Source organism: Lissotriton vulgaris, unplaced genomic scaffold (assembly GCF_964263255.1).
Source record: "Lissotriton vulgaris unplaced genomic scaffold, aLisVul1.2 SCAFFOLD_1224, whole genome shotgun sequence".
NCBI lineage: Eukaryota > Metazoa > Chordata > Amphibia > Caudata > Salamandridae > Lissotriton > Lissotriton vulgaris.
In genome coordinates this window covers 327,128-348,408 of record NW_028242734.1, presented here as the reverse complement: position 1 = coordinate 348,408, position 21,281 = coordinate 327,128, and the positions used below count along the sequence as shown (strand labels likewise).

Sequence of the window (21,281 nt, the reverse complement as noted above, 5' to 3'; positions counted from 1 at the left end):
GAAGATCACCAACACCTCAACATATAAACCTATAGCCCCCGCAGTTGAGATGTACAAAACCCAAGCAAAACCTGCTGCATTATATGGCAGCGAACTTTGGGGACACCAAGCTGCAAATGAGTTGGTACGTGTTGAGAATAATTTTATGAGGCGCCTCCTGGCCCTCCCAGCTGCAACTCCCTTGCTTCCCCTACGTCTTGACTTGGGCTTATCATCTATCAGGGAGGATGCTGAACTCAACCCCATAAGATTCTGGCATAGACTTTGGTCAACTAAGGAGCTTAACCACTACAGGAGTGATCTTGTGCATGTTATGAATCTAAACGTCAATGACAAGATCCCTTGGCTGACTTTTGTCAAAAAAGAATTGTTCCGGTTAGGCTTAAATGAATTGTGGTTGGCCCCCGAAACTGGTTGTATCAAGGTCCCTCGGAAAAGTCTAGTGAAAGCCTGCAAGCAACAAAATCTTGTGACCCAATTGACTGCACCCAGCATTGGCACTTTAACCCACTGTTTTACCCAATCCAAAAATACCTATAAATTTGAATCTTTTTTGGATTTTATCTATCCGGTCTCGGCAAGGAAGCTCTTTTTACAGTGGCGGTTCGGAACCCTCCCCCTTAAATCCTTCACGAGTAAATGGACCAATGGAGGGGACAAACTATGCCCTGGCTGCAATTCCTGTGATGAGGAGGAAATCCACGTCCTGTTTTTCTGCTCCACCTATAGGTCTCCAAGGAAGTATTGGTTGGTGCCTTTATGCAGAAACATGGCAATAAGAAACTGTTCAACTTCTTACAGAATATTGAAATCTGATTCCTCCCCTCACATTGTTTTTGCAGTCTCTAAATATCTGTTCGCCATGTGGCGTATTAGGTCCAAGTTGATTAAGGCTTTACCAACATAGGATGATAGTTCCGGCCACTGTCTTAAACCAAATTTTAGCCCCCTACGGCAAAGTTTTTACATCATGTTATTTTAAACTCAATTAATATAATTGTGATGTATCTTTCTTACTCATTTTTATCTCATTTAACTTTTACTCCCAAAACTTGTATCCATTTGTATAACATGTACCAAATGTTGATTTAAATGTTGTTTGTCTTTTTATGCATCTTTTATGGTCTTAATGGCCGAAATAAAGATTTTTGGATTGGAATACCAAATAAGAGTAAACTTACTCAAAGGTACTTTTCTTTTGTTAATAAGGGCCAGAGTCTCCATCGATGCTCTCAAATCGCATATGGCCTGGAGAATTTGCTCTAAAGTAAGTAAGGAATCCGTAGCAGCCTTGGTGGGCCTTCTTGGGTGTCACCTTTGCATATTTGTAAATTTTGTTGTGTAGCGGAGATGCCACTGCCTGAGGCTTACCCATTATTGCTGCTGTCTGGTTTAGGTCCACAGGGGTGTCAGATTCTCTCGCCTGCACCACTCTCCACACACATACAGTGTTTTCTGCCTTCCTTAGTGCTTCTAGCCTGCCTTAGTTGCTTTTCCTTTTAGGGGTGAGGACCCCTGTGGCCCAATCATCGAGCTCTCTAGTCCACCTTCACCACAAAGGCAACTATCCACTCACCCCCAAGGTGTGTGCATCTTGCTGTCTGTTGGTGGTCTGGTGCCTTGTGATATGGTGAAGCGTTGTATAATGCTGCACTTGGGCAGTGCAGGATGTCTTGATTCATGGGGGGCCGAGAGGGAGACAGTGATACTTTGTATCACTCCAGTGCCTACTTTCTGAATATTACAGAAGGGGCCCTCCCACCCTGATATAAACAGAATAATTCTGCATTCTGGCGCTAACCCCGTATGAGATTTTATAATAAGGCCACAGTCGAGCAGTCCATTGAATGTTTATCCAGAATTTAGATGATTTTCCCTCTCGAGGAAGAGCCCTAGAGCCTTTGCTTCTTTCATAAATTGTTTGTCAATCCCTTGATTGGGCAGTGACGTTTAATGTATAGCGAGAATTTAGATGAGTTGATCCTCTGGACAAAGAGCATCGGATGGTTCGCTTCCAATTCAAGTTGGCTGTCCATGCTGAGTTTGTACAGTGCATAACTCTAGGTTGCACCCCCATTTCTTGTCTGTCCTGATGAAGACTCACAGTTAAGGTTTGAACTGGCTCCTCCCACACGCAGGTCGAAACATTGTCAATCTACTTCTTTAGCATGGTTTGAATATAAGTATTCACGCAGAGGAAGTGTGCTGATCAAGACATCCACCTCTTGGTCGATGGATGTGAAGTTAGTCATCTAATTGGACTTCACACAGGCCTGCTGCAGGGGCCTTAGAAGGCTGTTGATTTCACTGGATATTTGTTACTAGATCTTACACACAAGAACCTCTTTGGGCACTTTCTTTGCCCATAATGGAGCAACCATTGGATTAAAAAATATGTGTATATATTATGAATGTCTAAATACAATCTGAATTGTTTTCCATACATTTCTGCTTAACTTATTGTATTTTCTCTCTCCTTCATTCGTGTTTGCAGAATTGATCAATTTGTTATAATCGAGATACGTTAATTCTCAGACTCTTTGTATTTTAAAACGCCGCTATGACCATTTTATTGCCTGTACCTCACTGTACCCAGGTACTTCTGCTTTTTTTGAGTTATCCCATTATTTTGTAATTATTCATGTGGGGCAGGGTGGCAGCAACCAGAAAGTCCTTCCAGGAGCACCCCTGATGTTCCACTCACCAAGCACCTTGGGCTTCTCCAGTGTGTAGTTCATTGCCCCCCAGCCTCCTAACCGCCTATCTGCCATCCTGGTGCAGCCCATGATGTAATGTAATGGATCACCCCTGGGTAGTTGCCTCCCAGCGATGCGACCAGAGGCTGTTGACTGCGGTCTCATTTGCTGCACCCACTCCTGTGCCTGCTGCAATTAACCTTAGCAAGCTGGGGATAGTGAAAAAGGCACAAGGGGTGGACCTAGGGTTTCAAAACCGGCCCCTAAGTGCTCCAGCCCATTGGGAAAATGGCTGATAGGATAAAAGGCCTATCTTGCCCTGACTCTTTCTAAAGAATGGTCAGGTGTGAAATTAGTGTTCTTAGAGTTATTACACTGGAGTAGAGCTCACGAAAATGTTATATGTGTCAGTCAAAAGTAGAAAGGAAGCTGTGGTGGAGAGCAAACATTAGGTAAGTCGGGAGACAGTTGAGGTACAGAGAAGTTAGTTTGAAACAGCAGTAGAGTGAGGGTGAGGCAGAGAAAGAACTGGAGTCAGAAGTCAGGGAAAGAGAAGTTTAAAGAGAAGGATGTCGAGAGAGGAGAGGTAAAGAGTGTGAGCTCAAATAGTGAAAGGTGTAGAAAAAGGAACACAGAGGGATAAAAGAAAGCGAAAGAGCTGTATGCTAGAGAAAACAGCAGTGGAAGAGTGAGAAAACTATTGAAAAAGGCAGTGAGAAGTGAGGTAAAGGGAAAAGAGTTAGAAAGTGGGGTGGGGGTTGGAGAGGTAATGGATTGAATACACTGGAACATAAATTGGTAGGTTTGGTAGCAAGAGAGAGAAAGAGATGGGGAAAAAGAGGAGATTTGGTGAAAGAGAGGAGAAAGAACTATGTTAGAGAGTGGTGAGACGGAGACAGGTAGAAAGCACAGAGGAAGGTGAGAGGGGTCAAGAGAGGTGTGGCACAGAGATGAGTTAGCACGATAGAGTAGTGAGGTAAAGAGACAGATAAGGTTCAGTGAAGGTGAAGTACATAAAGGAGAGATATAGTGAATGGAGATGGAAACAGAGCAGTCAGATATAGGGAGGGGGTGTGGTAGACAGTGTTGGTGTAGTGAGAGAACTTTGGGGTTATTTATTATTTATAAGTTTTATATAGCGCTTGCTAGACCCGAATGTATCAGAGCGCTTTACAAAATCATGATCTGACAATAGAGTAAAACAGACATGAGAATACAAACAAGGCGAGAATTCAAAATAGAAAATAGTAAACATCCAAGAAAATAAAAAAGCAGTACCAAAAACAAGAGAAGCAATTGGAGAGGATCTAATAGACAACATAAAACAGATAAACAGGCTATGGTCGTCAGGATTAGGTCAGTACACGCTGTAAATAATCCAGGTCAATAATCTAGGAGTTAAAGTATTTGTTGAGGAGGAGTTGTTTCAGGTTTCTTTTGAAGTTAGGGAAGTAGGGGCGGCATCGACGGTCACAAGGTAAAGAGTTCCAAATGCTCGGAGCATTTACAGAAAAGGAGCTAGACTTGGTTGTTGATTTTTTTCACATTTGGAGGAATGAGTGTCAGAACGTTGGAGCGATTCAAAGATCTGGTAGACCCAGCTTTCATTAGCTTGTTTTCAAGGAAGTTGGGAGTGTGCAAGGGCAGTGCATTGTGGATGATGTATGCAGACTTGTAAGTACATCTTCCTTCGATGGGAAGCCAGTTTAGGCTCTTGAGGGCAGGAGTGATGTGTTCAAAATGTTTGACGACTGAAAGGAGCTGGGCTGCTAAGTTAAGAACTGATCTAAGGGGTGCGTGGGGAGATTTTGTCATCCCCATGAGAATGGCATTACCATAGTCTTGTTTGGTAAGGACCAAGGATTGCACGACAGTCTTGAAATTATCGGCGGGAATGAAAGGTTTTATTTTCTTGATATTTTTTAGAGCGTACAGTGCTCCTTTTGCTGAATTTTTCATGTTTTCTTTCATTTACATGTTTTTGTCCAGGAAGAAGCCCAGAGACTTTGCGGAGTTGGATATAGTGAGAGAGCAATTTAGGGCGTTCAGGTTGTTGAGCCATTCTTGGATTGATAGGTGATTGCATTTGGGGGAGAATAGAATTACTCCCGTTTTGATGGGGTATAGCTTTAGGTGATTAGAGCAAAACCAGAATTGTAGTGTGGCGTTAAGATGTCGGATGTCACTGTGTGATTTGATTTTGTAGTAAAGTTGCGGGTTATCAGCATACAGATGATATTTGATCCCTGCCTGCTTTATGATGCCCATCAGGGGTTCCATGAAGAGATTGACTAGGGACGGGGATAGAATGCAGCCCTGAGGCACTCCTAGATTGACGCACAAGGGTTTAGAAAGACATAAGTTAATTTTGATTTTTTGCGACCGGTGTTGCAGGTAAGATATGAACCATTTTAAGACAGTGCCATTGATGCCGAAGCGACACCTCAGAGACTCCAGTAGGGCTGGGTGATTCACAGTTTTGAGTGCCGCCCATAGGTCAAGAAGGATCTGGGAATGTCATCAGATATATTGAGCATGGGCGTTTCAGTACTGCAGCCTTTTCTGAAACAGGATTGGAAAGTGTCTAGAAGGGTGAATTTTCATATATGATGATTACGTTGCTGTAAGACACATTTATCTAGCGCCTTGGCTAGGAAAAGGAGGTTTGAGATAGGTCTGAGGTTTTTGAGACCGTTAGGGTCAGCCCTGGGATTTTGGGGAATGGTTGTGTGATTTATCCACATTGGAGAGAGTTTGGGACATAGCCCGTGGTGAGAGATGTGTTGATGATTTGAGTCCAAAATGGGGCGATGATGTGGTTGAGGTATTTCACCATCATGGATGGGAGGGAGTCATTTATGTGGGTTGAAGGCTTTAGATTCCTGATTATATTGAATACTTCCTTTTCAGACAGGGGATTGAAGTCAGACCAGTTGGCATTGTTTTTCAGTTTGGAGTGATTTAGGTATGTTAGTACCTTTAGGAGTCATTTGGTCACAATGGGAACAGAAGGAGGGGCTGTCGTGAGGTGTGGTGGTTCGAAGGAGGAGTTATGGACGGAGGACAGAGAGAAGACTTACCAGAAGGATTGCTCAATTTTGGTGACTTTGTCAGAAAAAAAGCAAGCAATTTCTTCACATCGTTCATTTGTGGTGGTTAAAGTAATGGAGGTCAGACGTGGTTTGTCTTTTCGTGGTGTTAAAGAGTTCCCTGGGTCTATTTTGTGCACGATCCAGTTGGTGTTGCAGGAAAGGGGGTATAGGAGTAGTGACAGGTGTTATGTGTGGTAGAGAGAGTGCCCCAGTGGTTTCTTTGAAGGTGGCTCCCTAGAAGACTGCCCACTTTACACATGGCTCAAAAGACCTCTATGATCAATGGGCTTTTAATCCGGGGATTACCTTTTGTGAAGCAGTTCCCCAGGTATCAGATGGCAAATAGACAAACCACCTAACACATAAATGCACTAGAACAAAAATGTAACATGAAAATCATCCATACAGGTTTGGGGCAAAAGGGGCTGCAAAGTAATATACACGGGCTCATTGGCACTGCCAAGAAAGATGTAAAAGTGCAGTCCAATGACCCTTCAATTTCACCTGCATATTTCACAAATGCGCACATTCACTCTAACACATTCACACTCGTTCTTTCACACACATGCATACACAGAGATTCATTACACCTGGCCAGAGACCCTATTGCCCTTGGGATTAGATAGCTATAGAAAATAAAAGGAATGTTAGAAAAAATAAATAGCTGTGGTTTGAGAAGGACCGTAGGACAATTAAGTGTGGGGTTACGCAAGTACTAAATGAAATAATGTATAGATTTCCAGGATCACAGGTTGAAGTTGTATGGACCTCAAGGTTAAACGTAATGCTTTGCATTCCCAAAGTCAGGAAAGCATATTTCAGCCTGCGGATCTCGCTGCTCGTGCTTGCATTTTATAGTACCACAGCAGTCCCTAACAACACATCTATATATATATCTATAACTATCTATATTTATAGATATAGCTGTTCCAAAGACCAGACCTGAAAAAGAGTGCAGAGTTTTTTCTCTTTAGGTTTACCCTTTCAAGTGCTTTTTATATGGACAGTGGGAAATGTATGCAAAATGTTTCTATACAAATGCAATTTTCCTAACACAAATTCTGGCAGAAGTCATGATTTACAGACAAATATAGGAGAGTGTAAAACTGTGTAAACATTATGATGTTTGCAATTTTTTAACAGACTTTGCGTGATAAAAACAGGCATCGATGCAACTTCTATTTACAATACATAGTTTAATGAACATGTAGCATTTATGAAATGGATTTCAAATGTGAGCCCAGCCCAGTTCACAACTATTGTATATCTCAATATCTACCTACACCTGTGGTTTTTCTTCCTATGGCCAAAAGATACCACAAGAACCCTCTTTAAGTTTATGAAATATAGTAGAAACATATAATTTATTTCATGAAATAGTGCAATATTTAGGTCACCCATAGGATCTGACTTATGCTGTTAACAGAGCTCAATGTGATGTAAAAACCGATGCCTAGTTAGACTGAAAAAGGGGGTCGTCTCATTTTGTGCTGTTCTAAGGAGTGCTGATGTCAAAATGAATAGTCTTGTCACTCATTAATGCCAATGACAGGATGAGCGGTGTAAGGGCGTCTTATAAAGTAGCAGGGGACCAGTGCTTAAATTGTAAGACAAAAAGAAGTGCCTCGGCTCTCGTCATGAGGCCAATGCCGCTTGAACCACATATTGCCCCAACCAGCGCTGCCAATAATAGTAGCAACACAACTACTAACCATCACACTCCTACAAGTGTGACAATACACACTATTTCAGGCGTCCAGAGCTATAAGAATGGCTTGGGCGGCAGGTAATAGTAATATTTAACATACATTGAATGTTGTGGGAATTTCTAAATTAGCAAGACAGCGCTACATTGTGGGAGATTGTCACAAGCCCAGGTGTTTGCAGCTAAGTGCAGGTGCCGAACAGCGGAAACCACTGGCTCAAATTGAGCCCTGTGGAGGACATTCCATTCCCCTTTCCAAGACCTTTTCATTCTGCGTCCTTACCTTTTCATCGAGTTCACGTCGATAATTTTGTTCCGATTCCAGTCTTTCCTCAAACTGTGTAAGCCGTTTCCGAAGAAATTGAATTTCTGTCTGGGCGCAGTCAAACCGCATTTGCCATTCATCAGCTGTGTAGGGAAAAAACACAGACAAGGATCATTGGGTCTGTTGAAGCAGATTGCATGGTGCAGCATTCTGGAACCTATAAAAGCAATCAATTTGAGGAATGGTATCGAAATATCGATTTTTAAATATCATGATACAAAAATGTGGTAGCAAAAATATCAATGGCAGAAATATTGAGAAAGTCTATATATATTGATAAATGTAGTTTTACCAAACTTAACTCCACAAATAGGTATCTTCTTCAATGTTCAAGGTGCATAGATGTGGAGTTAAGAATAGCACGTTTATAAGTACTAATATACTTTTTTATCCATGATTTTTTGGTTGTTGGTATTTGTTCTACTATATCCTTTTAGAGCAATATTTCTGCGGTCAATATTCTGGTATGCACGCAAGCTAGAGTAACATGTTGTGCATTGCATAACTTTCTTTAGCCATTCATACTGTTCCATTGACTGTCCATTTTCGAGGACAGGCAATATGTGCAATGTGCAATGTGAGTTTTATAACTCTATTTAAGGAACATAATTTGCCCTCATCTTTGTAAGGGAGAAGGTCCACAGCTGTTAGCACCAACGCCCGACTCCCATTGGATATACATTAGCTTTTTTTCCTCCATAACTCCATTGTTTTTCAAATATTTGGTTCTGACATGTGGGCCCCTAATATAAGGGACCTCTTCCCCTAAACTGCTACTCAAGTGCTCCTCCAGGGACACCGTAATGACCTTTTGGGGTAGGGGACCCCATCACTAGTCTCCACTCCCTGTATTTCTCAAAAAGGAACCACGCCTCAACTGTCTATCTCAGATCCTGGCCAGAGTCAATATATACATACTTCTGGAATGCAGTAACTGCAGCTTGATGCACCAGTATTGCTATTAATCCCTTTGTTGTTTATGCTTTTTAAGGAAACCATCAATATTACAGGTGTAATTATAAGTAGAACCACCATTGGTGGATCAAACCTGTTCTAAACAAATTGCTTGGGATTTTCAATCCCTAGAACGCACAGATAATTTATTATTATTTTTGCACACACATTGCCGTTCAGTTACTTCAAAGCACTTAGGTGAGAAAGAGTACAGAATGGGTGATGATATGGGAATACAACCATGGCTGGTGAGAGGTAGGTTCCAGCCGGCTAATCTTCAATTGCTGCTCCCAGTTACAAACAATTAAATTATTGCCTATCTCGAGCAGTTTACGGTTTATGCCTATCTAAAATGGATGTAATTTGGTTCTACCTTTGGGCTTGGATTCAGTGTATTCAACGGCCTAGGACCCTGCACATCCATCATCCTCTGTCTATTTTTCAGTTAATTAAATATTGAGATGTGTCATTGACCAACAGAAAGTACAGTTGTGACCATGCCAGTGTTTTAGGTAACTATTTATTTGCCCAGGTAGATATGTGGACTATGCAGAGTGAACTTCAGAGATGGTTTGAAAAGATCAAAGTTCAAAGTTGAGGCATACGCTGAGTGCAACATTTTGCAGTCTGTACAACCTGTAAATGAGATTCTTTGGGAGTAATAATGTTGCATTAGCCAATGTGGGATATCACTATAGCATCCTGTTATGACCACCCGGAGAAGCTGGAGAAGTCTCTGGAGAGGTTAGAGATATACGGATGCCTTGGACCACTGCATTTTCTTGGACACAAAAGACTATTCTGTGTTGAACAGAACTACTTGGTTCCATATTTTCAGGGTTGTGCAAGGTGTTGTCCATATGCTGGAAGCATATGCTTTAATTCAGCTATTATTTGGAGGTTTTCATGATATGGCTGCTAGAGAGCTCATATAGACAATGAAAAGCTATGGTAGACCTCTATGGTACACTACATGTTACAGCTTGCAATGAAGATTCCATTGACCCAATACAACCTGGCTGACTGTTATTTGAACAGCAGGATCGAATCCATTCTCATGCGAGTCACTTTAATGTACCCCAGTGTTCCAGTCTACTCAGCAAGATGCCATGATCCCCAGTTGTAACTGCTGCTAAAAGGTCAGAGAGTATGAAGCTAAGTTAACTGGTATCATCCAAGGAGCTCATCTCTGATGTTGCCAAAGTCAGTTCTGATGTCCCTGGCTGGCCTCAACCCAGACCAATTATTATCCAGAATGTGCTACAGGGGCTCCTGTGACATCCTTATCAATTATCCTGTGGCTGTAGGGTATGTTATGAATTGCCATATAAGTGATCAGAATCTTTAAATCATCTGAAGCATTGTTCACGAGAGACCTCAAAATGGCCTGTTGTCAGAAGCCAGAAATGGTTACGTGGACAAATGAAGCATTTCTCGTTGATGAGAAGACCATCTCAAGGGACGGATAGATCCGCTCTAGGTAAGATGTTGTGCAGGATTACACAAGCTGTTATTTACATTTATTTGTTTACCCAGATTTGACCACATCCACCCCCAAGATTATTGGATAACATTATTTATGATGGAAGCACTGAGTAAGCTGGAAAAATGATGAGTTGCTTAAGATGTCATTACATATTTTTGAAATTTTAGAGTAAAGAAACAACGGAAGGTATTCCATTCTGAGAGTTGTGGAACATCTCCCTAATTTGTTTTCAGATATCACAAATGTGTTTGGTGATGTAGGCAAATGTGAGGCATTCCTGATTAAATTAGCTTTGGGTATGGTCACTGGGTCCTTTAAAGGAAGTCTTTAAGTTGCCAGTGCACCTGTCCTCGCCCTGTCAGTCCCCAGGCAGTCATACTCAAGTTGCACCGGGCCATGGTTTTACACAGTTTGAGGTCCCTGTTCCACCTCCCAAATTTTCAGCACTAGTCTTTGATCCACAAATATGTGGAAATATTATGTGTAGGTCTGATGCGCCACTGAAAAGTCGGAGTATTCTCCCTTTTGGGCATGTCTTTGGCACGAAGAGTCAATTTGGCCTAAGCCACTAAACAGTGTTTTGTCAGTGACTGATAAAACCGGTGCTCCCCCACCTACGGATATGGTTTGTCAAGTAAAGGGTGCATCACACAATTAAAGTCCCTTCCATTCATGGCAGGATAGTTGAATAATGAGCGATGCCATGCATCACTCAGGATAGAAATATCTCTTGTCCCGTAATGATGAGTCATCCACATGGTGTGTCAGATCTGACAACCGTTTCTACAAATTTATGGCTGTTATGAAGTAAATTTGGAACGCCTCCTGTCTAAGTTGGCACAGCAGCAAAGTTTTGTGTGGGGAAATGCCTGGATCTTAGTCTATGCCGGTTCTTCCTTAACAGGTGTGTCACTTGAATGAGACAAATATTGGCTCCCAATCTGGTGAGTTCCTTCAGGGTGCTGAGGTATTCTTTGGGACTGCTTAGGCCCCTAACATTGTGTATTAATATTGACAAAAATGGGTTTCTAATCATCGCATCTTCTCTTGACCAAGGAAGGTCCATAAGAAGGCAGTATTGGGCAGAGCCGAGTCTATGCTCTTTTTGGTAAGTGTCTGAATGGTGGTAGTGTTACTTCTCCCCTTAACCAAACCACAATAGAACCTAACAAAGGGTGATGGAAACTGTGGGTTAGAATTGGATTAAAGTTGGTGTTTTAGGGCAGGCAGAAATTGAGTATAATATACTTCCAAGGAAAATCACTGTCTTCGCCATCTCTCCTGCCCCGGCAGCAGGCCTGTTTGGAATACTGAGTGCGGAGTATCAGCCTGTAGACACTCACCTTCCGAGTCCGCCCCAGGCTTCCTTCTGGCCCCATACTTAGCATGCTCCTGGTGGCAATGCAACAGAAGCCACAGAGCTGTATCTCTTTTATTGAGTGGAGTGTCATAGTTCGTCTACATCTCGTCCGGGCTTAGAGGATCCCAGGACCCATTGGGGACAGACCGTAGATGGATAAGCACACTTTCCTTCCCATCTGTGATCTCCCCCCTGCCTGGTTTTGAGTTCCTTCACTTGTTTCTGACTTTATACTAGAAATCTTTAGTTTTCCTGATGTCAGGTGGGTCTGCTTGGGGATTGTTCTTGCATTTGAGTTCAACAAGGAGCAAGTATTCTCCAGAGAGGCATAAGAGTGCTGTTTGCCCTTCCATGAAAAAAGAATCCAAAATGGCTGTATTTGATTATTTTAGTCTTTAAAAATTCTGTGATGGGCTTGAAAAGCTACGCCTTTCAAGAGTAACGGGAGACAGGTCTTACAAAAACTACATAGGTGAGTCACTAAATATGATGAGGACCACCTATACAGACTTGGGCCACGATAATTTATTTTTCTTTGCAGAGGTGAACTTTAGTCACTTCATTGTGGGAGGGGCCTTTATTGCATTATCGTTGGAATATTCTATGGCTTCCATCAAGTTTAATTGGAAGTTGGTTTGCTCTTTCTAATATGCCTTTGAACAAGTTCAGAAAATACACTGAAAGTTTGACACTCTGAATCTCCATAGATATCTCGCAGATATTGTTCCACGTCAATCGTTTCTGCACTTCTGCTGTAAAATTATGTAGTTTTCCTCGAGAGCAAGCATGCATTGCTGTAAGTGGTCACAATCATTGAGCACTTCATGAAAGCCCTTTTTTACCTCTTCGGCTTTGTTTCCCATCTCTATCAAGTCTCTTAGCATTTGTTGTAAATGGCCTAGTAGTTAAATTTGAACTGTTTGTATGCTGTCTTTAATCTTTCAGAATGACGGTCGGAGAAAGCATTTAGTAATGGTGTAATCCTGGTCCACACTCAGTCCAGAACATCCTTCATGGTTTGAATTTGGGCTGCATACTTGATCCGTTGTGGTGCCACAAGCCTTGGTGTGATGCAACATATCCTTGATGGAAAGTTCTTTCTTGGCCCTGCTGCCTGTCATGTCTGGGGTATGAGAGCATGTGGAGTGAGAAGACTAGTCCAAGCTTAGCAGCCCACATATCTCTGACTGCCAGTGTCTAGTGACTGCACCATGGCCCTGCAATAGGTCACCTAACATGTGATGTTGGTCATGTCACTTCTCATCAAGCTCCAGTTATTCTGAATAGAACTATAATGTGGGAGGGGATGTTGCCTCACCATGGCCAAAGTGTTGGGAGTGGTTCATAGTGATCTAAGGACAAGTGCACTCTACCTCACTCCCTTTAGTTTGGTACCTGGTTCACCCAAGTGATCAGTCAAAGCTATTTGGGTCTACTCTCTTTGTGGACCCTCACTGGCATAATGCCCAACTGTCTACAAGAGTGGTCCAGAATACATGAAAAGAGGAAATGTTTCTGAAAGGTTTGCAGGTCGCAGTTCTGGAACTAGCCCCCTGTGTCTCCACTCCCTAGGGCGACTGAAGGTGTTGACAGGGTATCCTCAGCATCTGTATCTCCCTTCGGTGTCCACTATAAATAGGACAGAATTACATGCTCTCACAAACAGAGGTGAATAGCTTCAGGCCACCCCAATTCACTAATCAATTTGGGGCCGCTACATCCAAACAAAGGTGAGAGAGTACTTGTGTGGGCCCCCTCCAGTGTGTATTGCTTTGGAGACAAGGTTTGTGTCAGTAAAAGGCAGTCTACCATAAAGGAAGCATATGCCCGCTCCTGTGCCCTCTAGGCAGTTCGGGCAGTGCAGTCATCAAATGAGCCCCCACCCCCCCTCCCTCCCCGCAGGCCTCCATGAGTCTTGTGGAACAGCCCCCTATTTCGCAAGCCGCCCTGCAGCTTCTTCTCACTGGAGCTGTGGCGCTAGAGTATGTCTTCTTAGATTTGCAACGCAAGGTGGCTCTTGCCCGGTCATTCAAAGTCACCTAACCAGACACATCAAATCATCCTCCTCTGTAGCTTTTATGCAGGCTCTCCTCAGACCCAGATGGCATACAGCGCTGCTTTTGGGCCCAAGCTGGAAAGTCTGAGGTGAGATGTCCGCCATATTTGGCTCTATAGTACTTGTCTTTAAACTTCATGATGTTGATTTCTTAAAAAAAAAAAAAAATAGAGCACAGAAGTGCTCAAACACCACAGCAGTGAAAGGGCAAAAGATCATGAATTTGTGGATTTTATTTTACATTTCATTTGAAAGGTGAAACAAATTCCCTATATATAATTATAATATTATGCAGACCATTACAATAAGATCATTCTACATCTCAGTGGAAGAACCGGCTTTAGAAACTGACCAGTAGATACAGGCATAGGTGAGACTTTCGAACTGACCTGCTCCAGAGGTACCCCTGCCAAGCTCTTGCAGATGAATCTGCTGTTGAGAATCTTCTAGCTGTTTTGTGACCACGTCCAGATTCTTCTGCAATTGTTCGTATTTACTCTAAGCAAAAAAAGATAATAATCACATAGCAACTTAGAATATGACAACAATTTAGAAGCTCCCTATAATCCTCTGCAATCAATTTCCCTGACTGTGTCTGAGTTCCTCTAACTTTTTGTGGTGTATCCCTGCCTCTACTTTGCCACTATAATTGATGCATTATATCTGAAGGAACAATGTTTTTACTAATGTACTCATTGCTGTTTGTCTTGATCACATGTCTAGGGTGAGAGTGGCTGGGTCCTCATGTGCTGTTTGCATAAAAAACTGAGGGGCTCATTTTTGAAGAGGTCACACAAGTTACCTTGCTGCGCTGCACTGCATGAGAAGGAGAGGCCAGGAATGCGCCTTATTTAAGGCAATACAACACATTCCTGTCCTTTCCCCTGTGCTGGAGCCCTTTTGGCAGGATGTATGACAGTACAATGCGATCATTTTGATCGCGGTACTTTACATCGCGTTTTTTACAACGCAAGTCGTTCCAACAAATTGCGTTGGAGGACGCTGGATTGAGGATTAATATGATTTTCTATTCCAACTCCAGCCCACGTAACAGTAGGGAAGGTGTTGGAATAGAAAATCACACTATTCCTTAACCAAGAGCACCATCCAGTGCAAGTCATAGTAATGGCTTGCGTTGTAATGGCTGCCTGGTAAAAGTTGTGCTGTGTAAACACCGCGTTGTAAATGATGCTTCCCCTTTTGGCAACCTAGCGCCAATGCAGGCACCCTTGCACCATGGTGCAAGGGTGCCTGTGTTGCATGCAGAATTGTTTTTGTGCAGGAAAACAATCCTGGGAGGCATTTTCCTCTTTTTATCTGCAGCACACATAGAACGAAGAAGAAACAAGGAGAAATAGAGATGTTTCTTGTATTTTTATTTATTTGGAAGTTTTGTATAGCGCGCCAGATGCTTCAGCAAAAAAGCGTCCCAGCGCTCGTAGCCATGCCAACAGACTGCAGAAGCTAGGCCCTAGAAAAGGAAGCTAGGCCCTAGGGAATAGAAGAGTTTTAATTGCTTTACGGAAGGGCAGAAGGCAGTCTAGATGGCGGATCTGCACAGGGAAGGAATTCCATAGCTTAGCAGCAAGGTACCCAAGGGACCGACCCCCAGCTTCTCGTCATGCTTCCCTTGGAAAAGTGTAAGATTTTGGCACATTCCCAGGTTTACAAGTTCTCATAAATCTAGGAATGGGTAAAAAACCATGGGACTTGTGTGCTAACACCCGCGCAACACCCATGGAATGCCTTCCTAGTGCAGGGTAATGCAATGCAGCTATTTGTGCTCCGTTACGTTAATCCAGAGTTCTGAAGCGACTCAGAGCCACTCAAAATGGTTTTGCCTGGCTTCGAAAATCTGCCTTAGAAGTTTGCGTGGTGCAAACACGATGCAAGCCTCTCATTAATATGCCCCTAAGCCTATTGTTCACAGAATCATGAATCAGAAAGGTCCTTACTATCTTTTCATTCTGATCAAACTCTATCTCCCAAGCAGAGGCCTCAGATCTTCTGGAACTGCTCAGTGGTGATTCCAAAAATACACAGAGAATGTCTGGGAGGCAGCTTCTTTGGCTTTCTGGCTCCCCGACTGTGTAATTCACTCCTGTTGAACCTTAGACTGGAACAATATGAAGTCCTTTTTTTGAAAAATATGAAAACTTGGTTCTTAAGACAATCTTTAGGCTATTAGCCAGTCTTAGGAAAGCTTCTACCTGACTCTCAATTGGACTCCAGCACGGGGACACTCTAAGTTTGAGAAACGAGGTGTTCTACAAATTTGTAACATAACATATTATTTGTTGCGATTTTTCCATGTACCATATTACACAGTTGTAGAAAATCACACATGGATTATCAACAGCATGTGTAGAAACATACTGTTCAAGCAGGTCATGGAAGCTAACTGGTGACATCCAGATCAGGGAAGCCTGAGAGGTATAACGCAATGTCTTCAGCACCTACTGCAGAGATCTGTAGAATAATGCACCTGCACATCTCCAAGAACTGAAATCAGTATCACTTCCCTGTGGAACCATTTGGAAGGCATCCCTATCCTATCAAAAGCAGTGTAGTTAGACACTAATGGTAGCTTTTACCTTATTAAAATAGAAAAATACTTTCCCAGCAATTACATTTCTTACAGCACCCTTACATCCTCAGGAAATGATATTCAAACCACGATGCATTGAAGTTAATAAATGAAAACTATATTGACAACAGTTAGGATGAAGGATTGAAGCAAGGGGGTGGAAGATGCAGAATCGTCAAATGATGTAATAATTAGTGGCCGAAGGGCAAATAATAACTGATCCAAGAGGGGAGAACAGCAGATAATGGGTGAGATGTTGGATGGAAAACAAGGAAGTTAGGAGTCAGATGGATGGTGTAAAGAAGATGAAATAATGACAAGAGAGACAAAAGATGAAACCCTAGAGGACTGAGAAAGGAACGGAAATGGAGTTTTGATTTAGCTAAGAAATTACATATATTCTTGCTTGTTTTTCAGTTTGTAAAATTATATTATGAATTTTTAAATTAATTACAATGTTACATATTTCACGTTTTTAGTTGAATCATTAGAGAAATTGTGATTAATGACTATAGAAATCTTTTATTTTGCAAACTCTGGCAGCCACTGAATTGTGTTTCCTCTAAGTAGCGTCTGTGTGTCCATTGTTAAACTTAGGTAAATGGCAGATATACTGTGGGTTAAGAAGCAGCTCTTTGTAGATATAGCTACAGTCTGGCACCCTGTTGTGACCCAGAGCGAGGCATAGGGATGTGGTGATGTATCAAATGTGACAGAACGCGAAAGGCAATTGCTGACCACTAGCACAATCTAGCCGGCCTGTCACCAGGTCCTAAGTGATGTGAGCCTCATCACATTCATTGCCCATCACTCACTGCTCACTCAGCATCTCTCACACTAAAAGTTTACCTGCAGCTCCTTTATTTCTCGTGTGGCTCGGAGCCTCTCGGCGCGTTCACCTTCCAGCACTTGGCATGCCACATCTCCCTTAAAACGCTCATCCGAAAGTTCTGTCATCAGGTCTATGATCTATAACATTGGAAAATCAATGATAACAAATGTTAGAGAAAATTTGTTCATCAAGACTTTGATCAACAAAGGTGGAATACCAACATTAACATATGTTATAGAAGGTTCTGTCATCAGTTCTGTGATTTATTTTATTTATGCAATTTGTTAAGCACGCAAATACCCTTAAGTGTCTCGGCGCTGCCAAGAATGATGTAGATCAGTAAGCTATAGACAATAACAAATGTTACAGAATGGTCTGCCATGAAATCTATGATCTAGACCAGTGGAAAATCTATATAATGAACTGTTACAGAAGGGTCTGGCATCAAATCCATGTTCTAAAGAAGTAATTCATGACTTTAACATGTTAACACTTCGAGATACAACTTGTCCCAGAGATTGCGGTAAGTAAAGATCTTGTGGTGATTCCTATCCTATCGTCTTGTAGTTGTGAGAACACTATGTGGCAAGTTTGCAAACTATTGGATGGAAGAAAAAGAAAAAAACCTTAGAGGGGAGGAGTAAGAGAGGGCAGGAGAGAAGGAAGGAATGAAAAGCAGGGGAAAGCTGATAGGGAGGGACAGGGTCATAGCCAAGTGAATATATTTTGGAGGCCCTGGCCCTCAATATTAACTTTATGAAAGTAGGTTTTATGAAGACGGGTTCTGAACTTTTAAACACAGGTATCGACTAATCTAACTTGCATATCATGGTTTATACATACAACTTTTTGTCTGGGCTATATCCTGTGTCCGCCTAATTCCTTCTCTTGCTACTAAACTAGTACTTGTTGCACCCATATTTACTCACTAGGTATAGGCTCAACTCTGCTCTTTGAGAATTCTGAAGTGATTAGTAAGTGATATTTAGAACTATACAACACGTTAATATAATGGCATGAAAAGTCACAAAAATGTGATGTTTTTTATTATATTTATTGCTATTACTACTAAATAAATGTAGGATAAATTACCCTCTCCCATACATTATAAGGATTTTGCAACTGACCGAGGAGTTCTGTGACCATATAGAGGAATGAGACTATGCATGTATAAATATAATATATAGAACACTGTGGTAGTTATAGTAAGTCGGACTTTCCATAGGAAAAGTGTTTTTTGTTTTAATAATCACTTTGACACCATTTTGAAGAATCTTCATGAAATCTTTTGAAAAATGAAAGCTCATCCACCTCATCGATCATCAGAAAGCTATAGCTTTACTAAGAAGGTGTGCTCTTTGTAATTTGGGGTAAATCATTTAACTCATTAAAAAAAATAGGGTTAAGAAAATAGAGATATCAGGACTGTTGATCCAGTGGGATTGCACGTAAAATAAAACAGATCGATCTGATTGGTCGCAAAGCCTTTTTTCTGTTGCCCAGTTACCTCACATGGGAACCACCCTTCCGCTGGACAGAACAATGTTACTGGCTGGCCACAGCATTAATGAAATTATTGAGGACACCATTATAGGACAAGGGGACTCGGTATATGTGTGCTGAAAGTCAAGGGTACCCTTACCCTCTGGACCACAGAGAGACCTTCACTGGGGCCAAATTTAAAGAAAAAATATTTTGACCCATCGATCCTGCAGGAGATTTTGACAACATCTCCTGTGAGAGTCCTGAGCAACACAGCATGGCTTGGGGTGGTCCTGTGAAGGCCTACAGGACTGAATACAATGTTTTCTTAATAATGTATGGTGGGGTCTGTGGGTGGTTGCTAATGGGGGCTTGACTGACAACAGAGGTTGACCCCCGTGCCCAAGGCCTGTAAATCAAATGCTACTAGTGGGCCTGTAACACTGAGTGTGATACCCACATGAGTAGCCCTGCAAACATGTCTCAGGCCTGCCATTGCAGAGTCTGTGTGTGCAGTTTTAAAGTACCTTTTTGACCTGACATATGCACCCACTTGTCAGTCTCAAACCTTCCCTTTCACTACATGTAAGGCCCCCTTAAGGTAGGCTCAAGGTAGCCCTAAGGACAGGGTGCAGTGTATTTAAAAGGTAGAGCATGTACTGTTGTGTTTTACATGTCCTGGTTGTGAAATACTGCTAATTTCGTTTTTCACTACAGCAAGGCCTTTCTCTTCCATAGGTTAGCTTTGGAACTGCCTTGTAACATCTTACAAGTATATCTGCTAATTGGGAGCTGATAGAAATTGGGGTTCGTATCTCTTGATTCACAATTTAAAAATACATCTCTTAGTGAAGTTGCTTTTAAGTTGCAGGTCTGAAAATGCCACTTTAAGAAAAGTGACATTTTCATACTTTAACCATTCTGTGCCTCTGCCTGTCTCTGAATGCACATCTGGGTCAGGATGATAGTTGGGCTGTTTGTACATTCACTTTAGACAGTTGCACAAAGGGAGCTGAGGTGTGCCATGCATATCGTAATGGGTCATCACCTGAATGATGGGTCTTCCCGAGCTAGACTGGTGGGAGGAGTTTAGATAGACACCTGAATAGTGCTATGCCCATCCTCACAGAACGAAGTCTCCACCACCTGTAGTGAGCCTGGAGTCAGGGCACGGAATGTTAGGGTCTTGCCCATTACAAAGAGTTTCCTTTGATGTTTGCCTAGTACAAAGTCTGAAATAGGTGTAAGTACTCAACCTCTGACACCATATACTCAGAACACTTCTGGGTTGAGAACATTCTGCCTGGAAAAAGACATTTATAGCGGTCAGGAGGGACTGCCGCATTGCTCTCTTCTTTGCTGTGTTGACCTAGTACTTGCTGCGTCTGTCCTGGGAGTGAAAAGACTGAACTTTGCTTTTTACATCCTGCTTCCAAGGTTCCCCAAGGGCTTGAGTTGAGCTTGCCTCCTGTTAAGAAGTCTCAGGGCCATCAAAGACTTCACCTGTTCTTTCTGACAGCACTTTGACTCTTCTGCTGAGAATCCTGTCTTGCCAAGTGGTGCAGAATCCAGTTCCTGGGCCTTAGGGGTCAAGTGGTTTGTGTTGCAACCCAAGAAAGAAACACCCACTCTGTCATCGATGATACTGCCTGCACTGGATCTGAGGAGACTGTTTGTGAAGAGCACGACCTACCGCCCCAACTTGTACCACAGCCCCAGTTGCTGACGACAGCTACTTATCGACTTTGACATCGTCATCGAGGCCAAAGCCTGCACCAAAGCCGAGTGCACCACTTTTGAAAAGCACGATACACAACCCGACTTGCACCGCAGCCCCGGCCCAACAGACACCAGTGCTTCTGCATCGACAACGGGGAGCTGAAGTCTCACAGCCTGATCTTCGACACAGCATCAACACTGCTCCACAGTAAGGAATCAAGGTACCGCACCTGGTGCCACAACCTCACCTCCCCTTCAGCAGTAAGGAACTAAAGCACCACCTTCCTTCCCCAGCAGTTTGGAACCGACGCCACACCTTCCCAGTAACAGTAAGGAACCGACCCCGCACAAGCCTCTGCAAAGCCTCACCTCCCCTGTGTTTTGCATCGTCTTTGTTTTTCCTGACACCTCCAAGGTACTGTACTTTGGTTTGCCCATCTCCGTAACCGGCCCTAGCTCCAGCGAGGTCGAACTGTCTTTGTGGAGTTTTCAACCGCTACCAAATAGCCCCAGTTGGAGCTCTTTTTGACTTCTAAAAGCTATACTTGATTTAATCTTTAAAAAGTGATATCTTGATTGGTGTATGTTGGATTTTTGTCATTTTGGTCTTGTGTTACTCAGATGTATATAAATACTTTACACATTATCTCTGAGATAAGGCTGACTGCTCTTGCCAAGCTACCAAGGGGGTGAGCACGGGTTATTCTGAGGGTGTAGCTTACTCACCCTGACTAGACTGATGGTCTCTGCTTGGACTGTGTACAAACTTCTGCCAACCAGAAACGACCATTTCCAATTTTATACATAACTGACATACGTATAACGTGCACTATGATGCACTGCTACATCACTAATGACAACTGAAATCTACGGCAGTGCAAGCTATACTGATGTCGTTTATATATGTATAACTGAAACTTTTTGTTCCCCATACGTCACCCTCCCATTGCCTTAGTCAGTGCAATAATGAAATACAGCAGCTATATT

General features: G+C 42.5%; 1 protein-coding gene across 1 annotated transcript in view; it reads right to left on the bottom strand.

The window, feature by feature from the left end:
* LOC147668858 (unconventional myosin-XVIIIb-like) overlaps positions 1-21,281 on the bottom strand; it is a gene marked incomplete at its 3' end in the record, with an annotated part of 694,293 nt that overhangs the window by 353,163 nt on the left and 319,849 nt on the right. The window contains exons 12-14 of the mRNA XM_086948392.1: positions 17,111-17,230; positions 14,064-14,172; positions 7,777-7,901 (exon numbers count right to left, since the gene is read on the bottom strand). Of these exons, the coding sequence (XP_086804518.1) occupies positions 7,777-7,901; positions 14,064-14,172; positions 17,111-17,230 (354 nt within the window). The remainder of the gene's footprint in view (positions 1-7,776; positions 7,902-14,063; positions 14,173-17,110; positions 17,231-21,281) is intronic.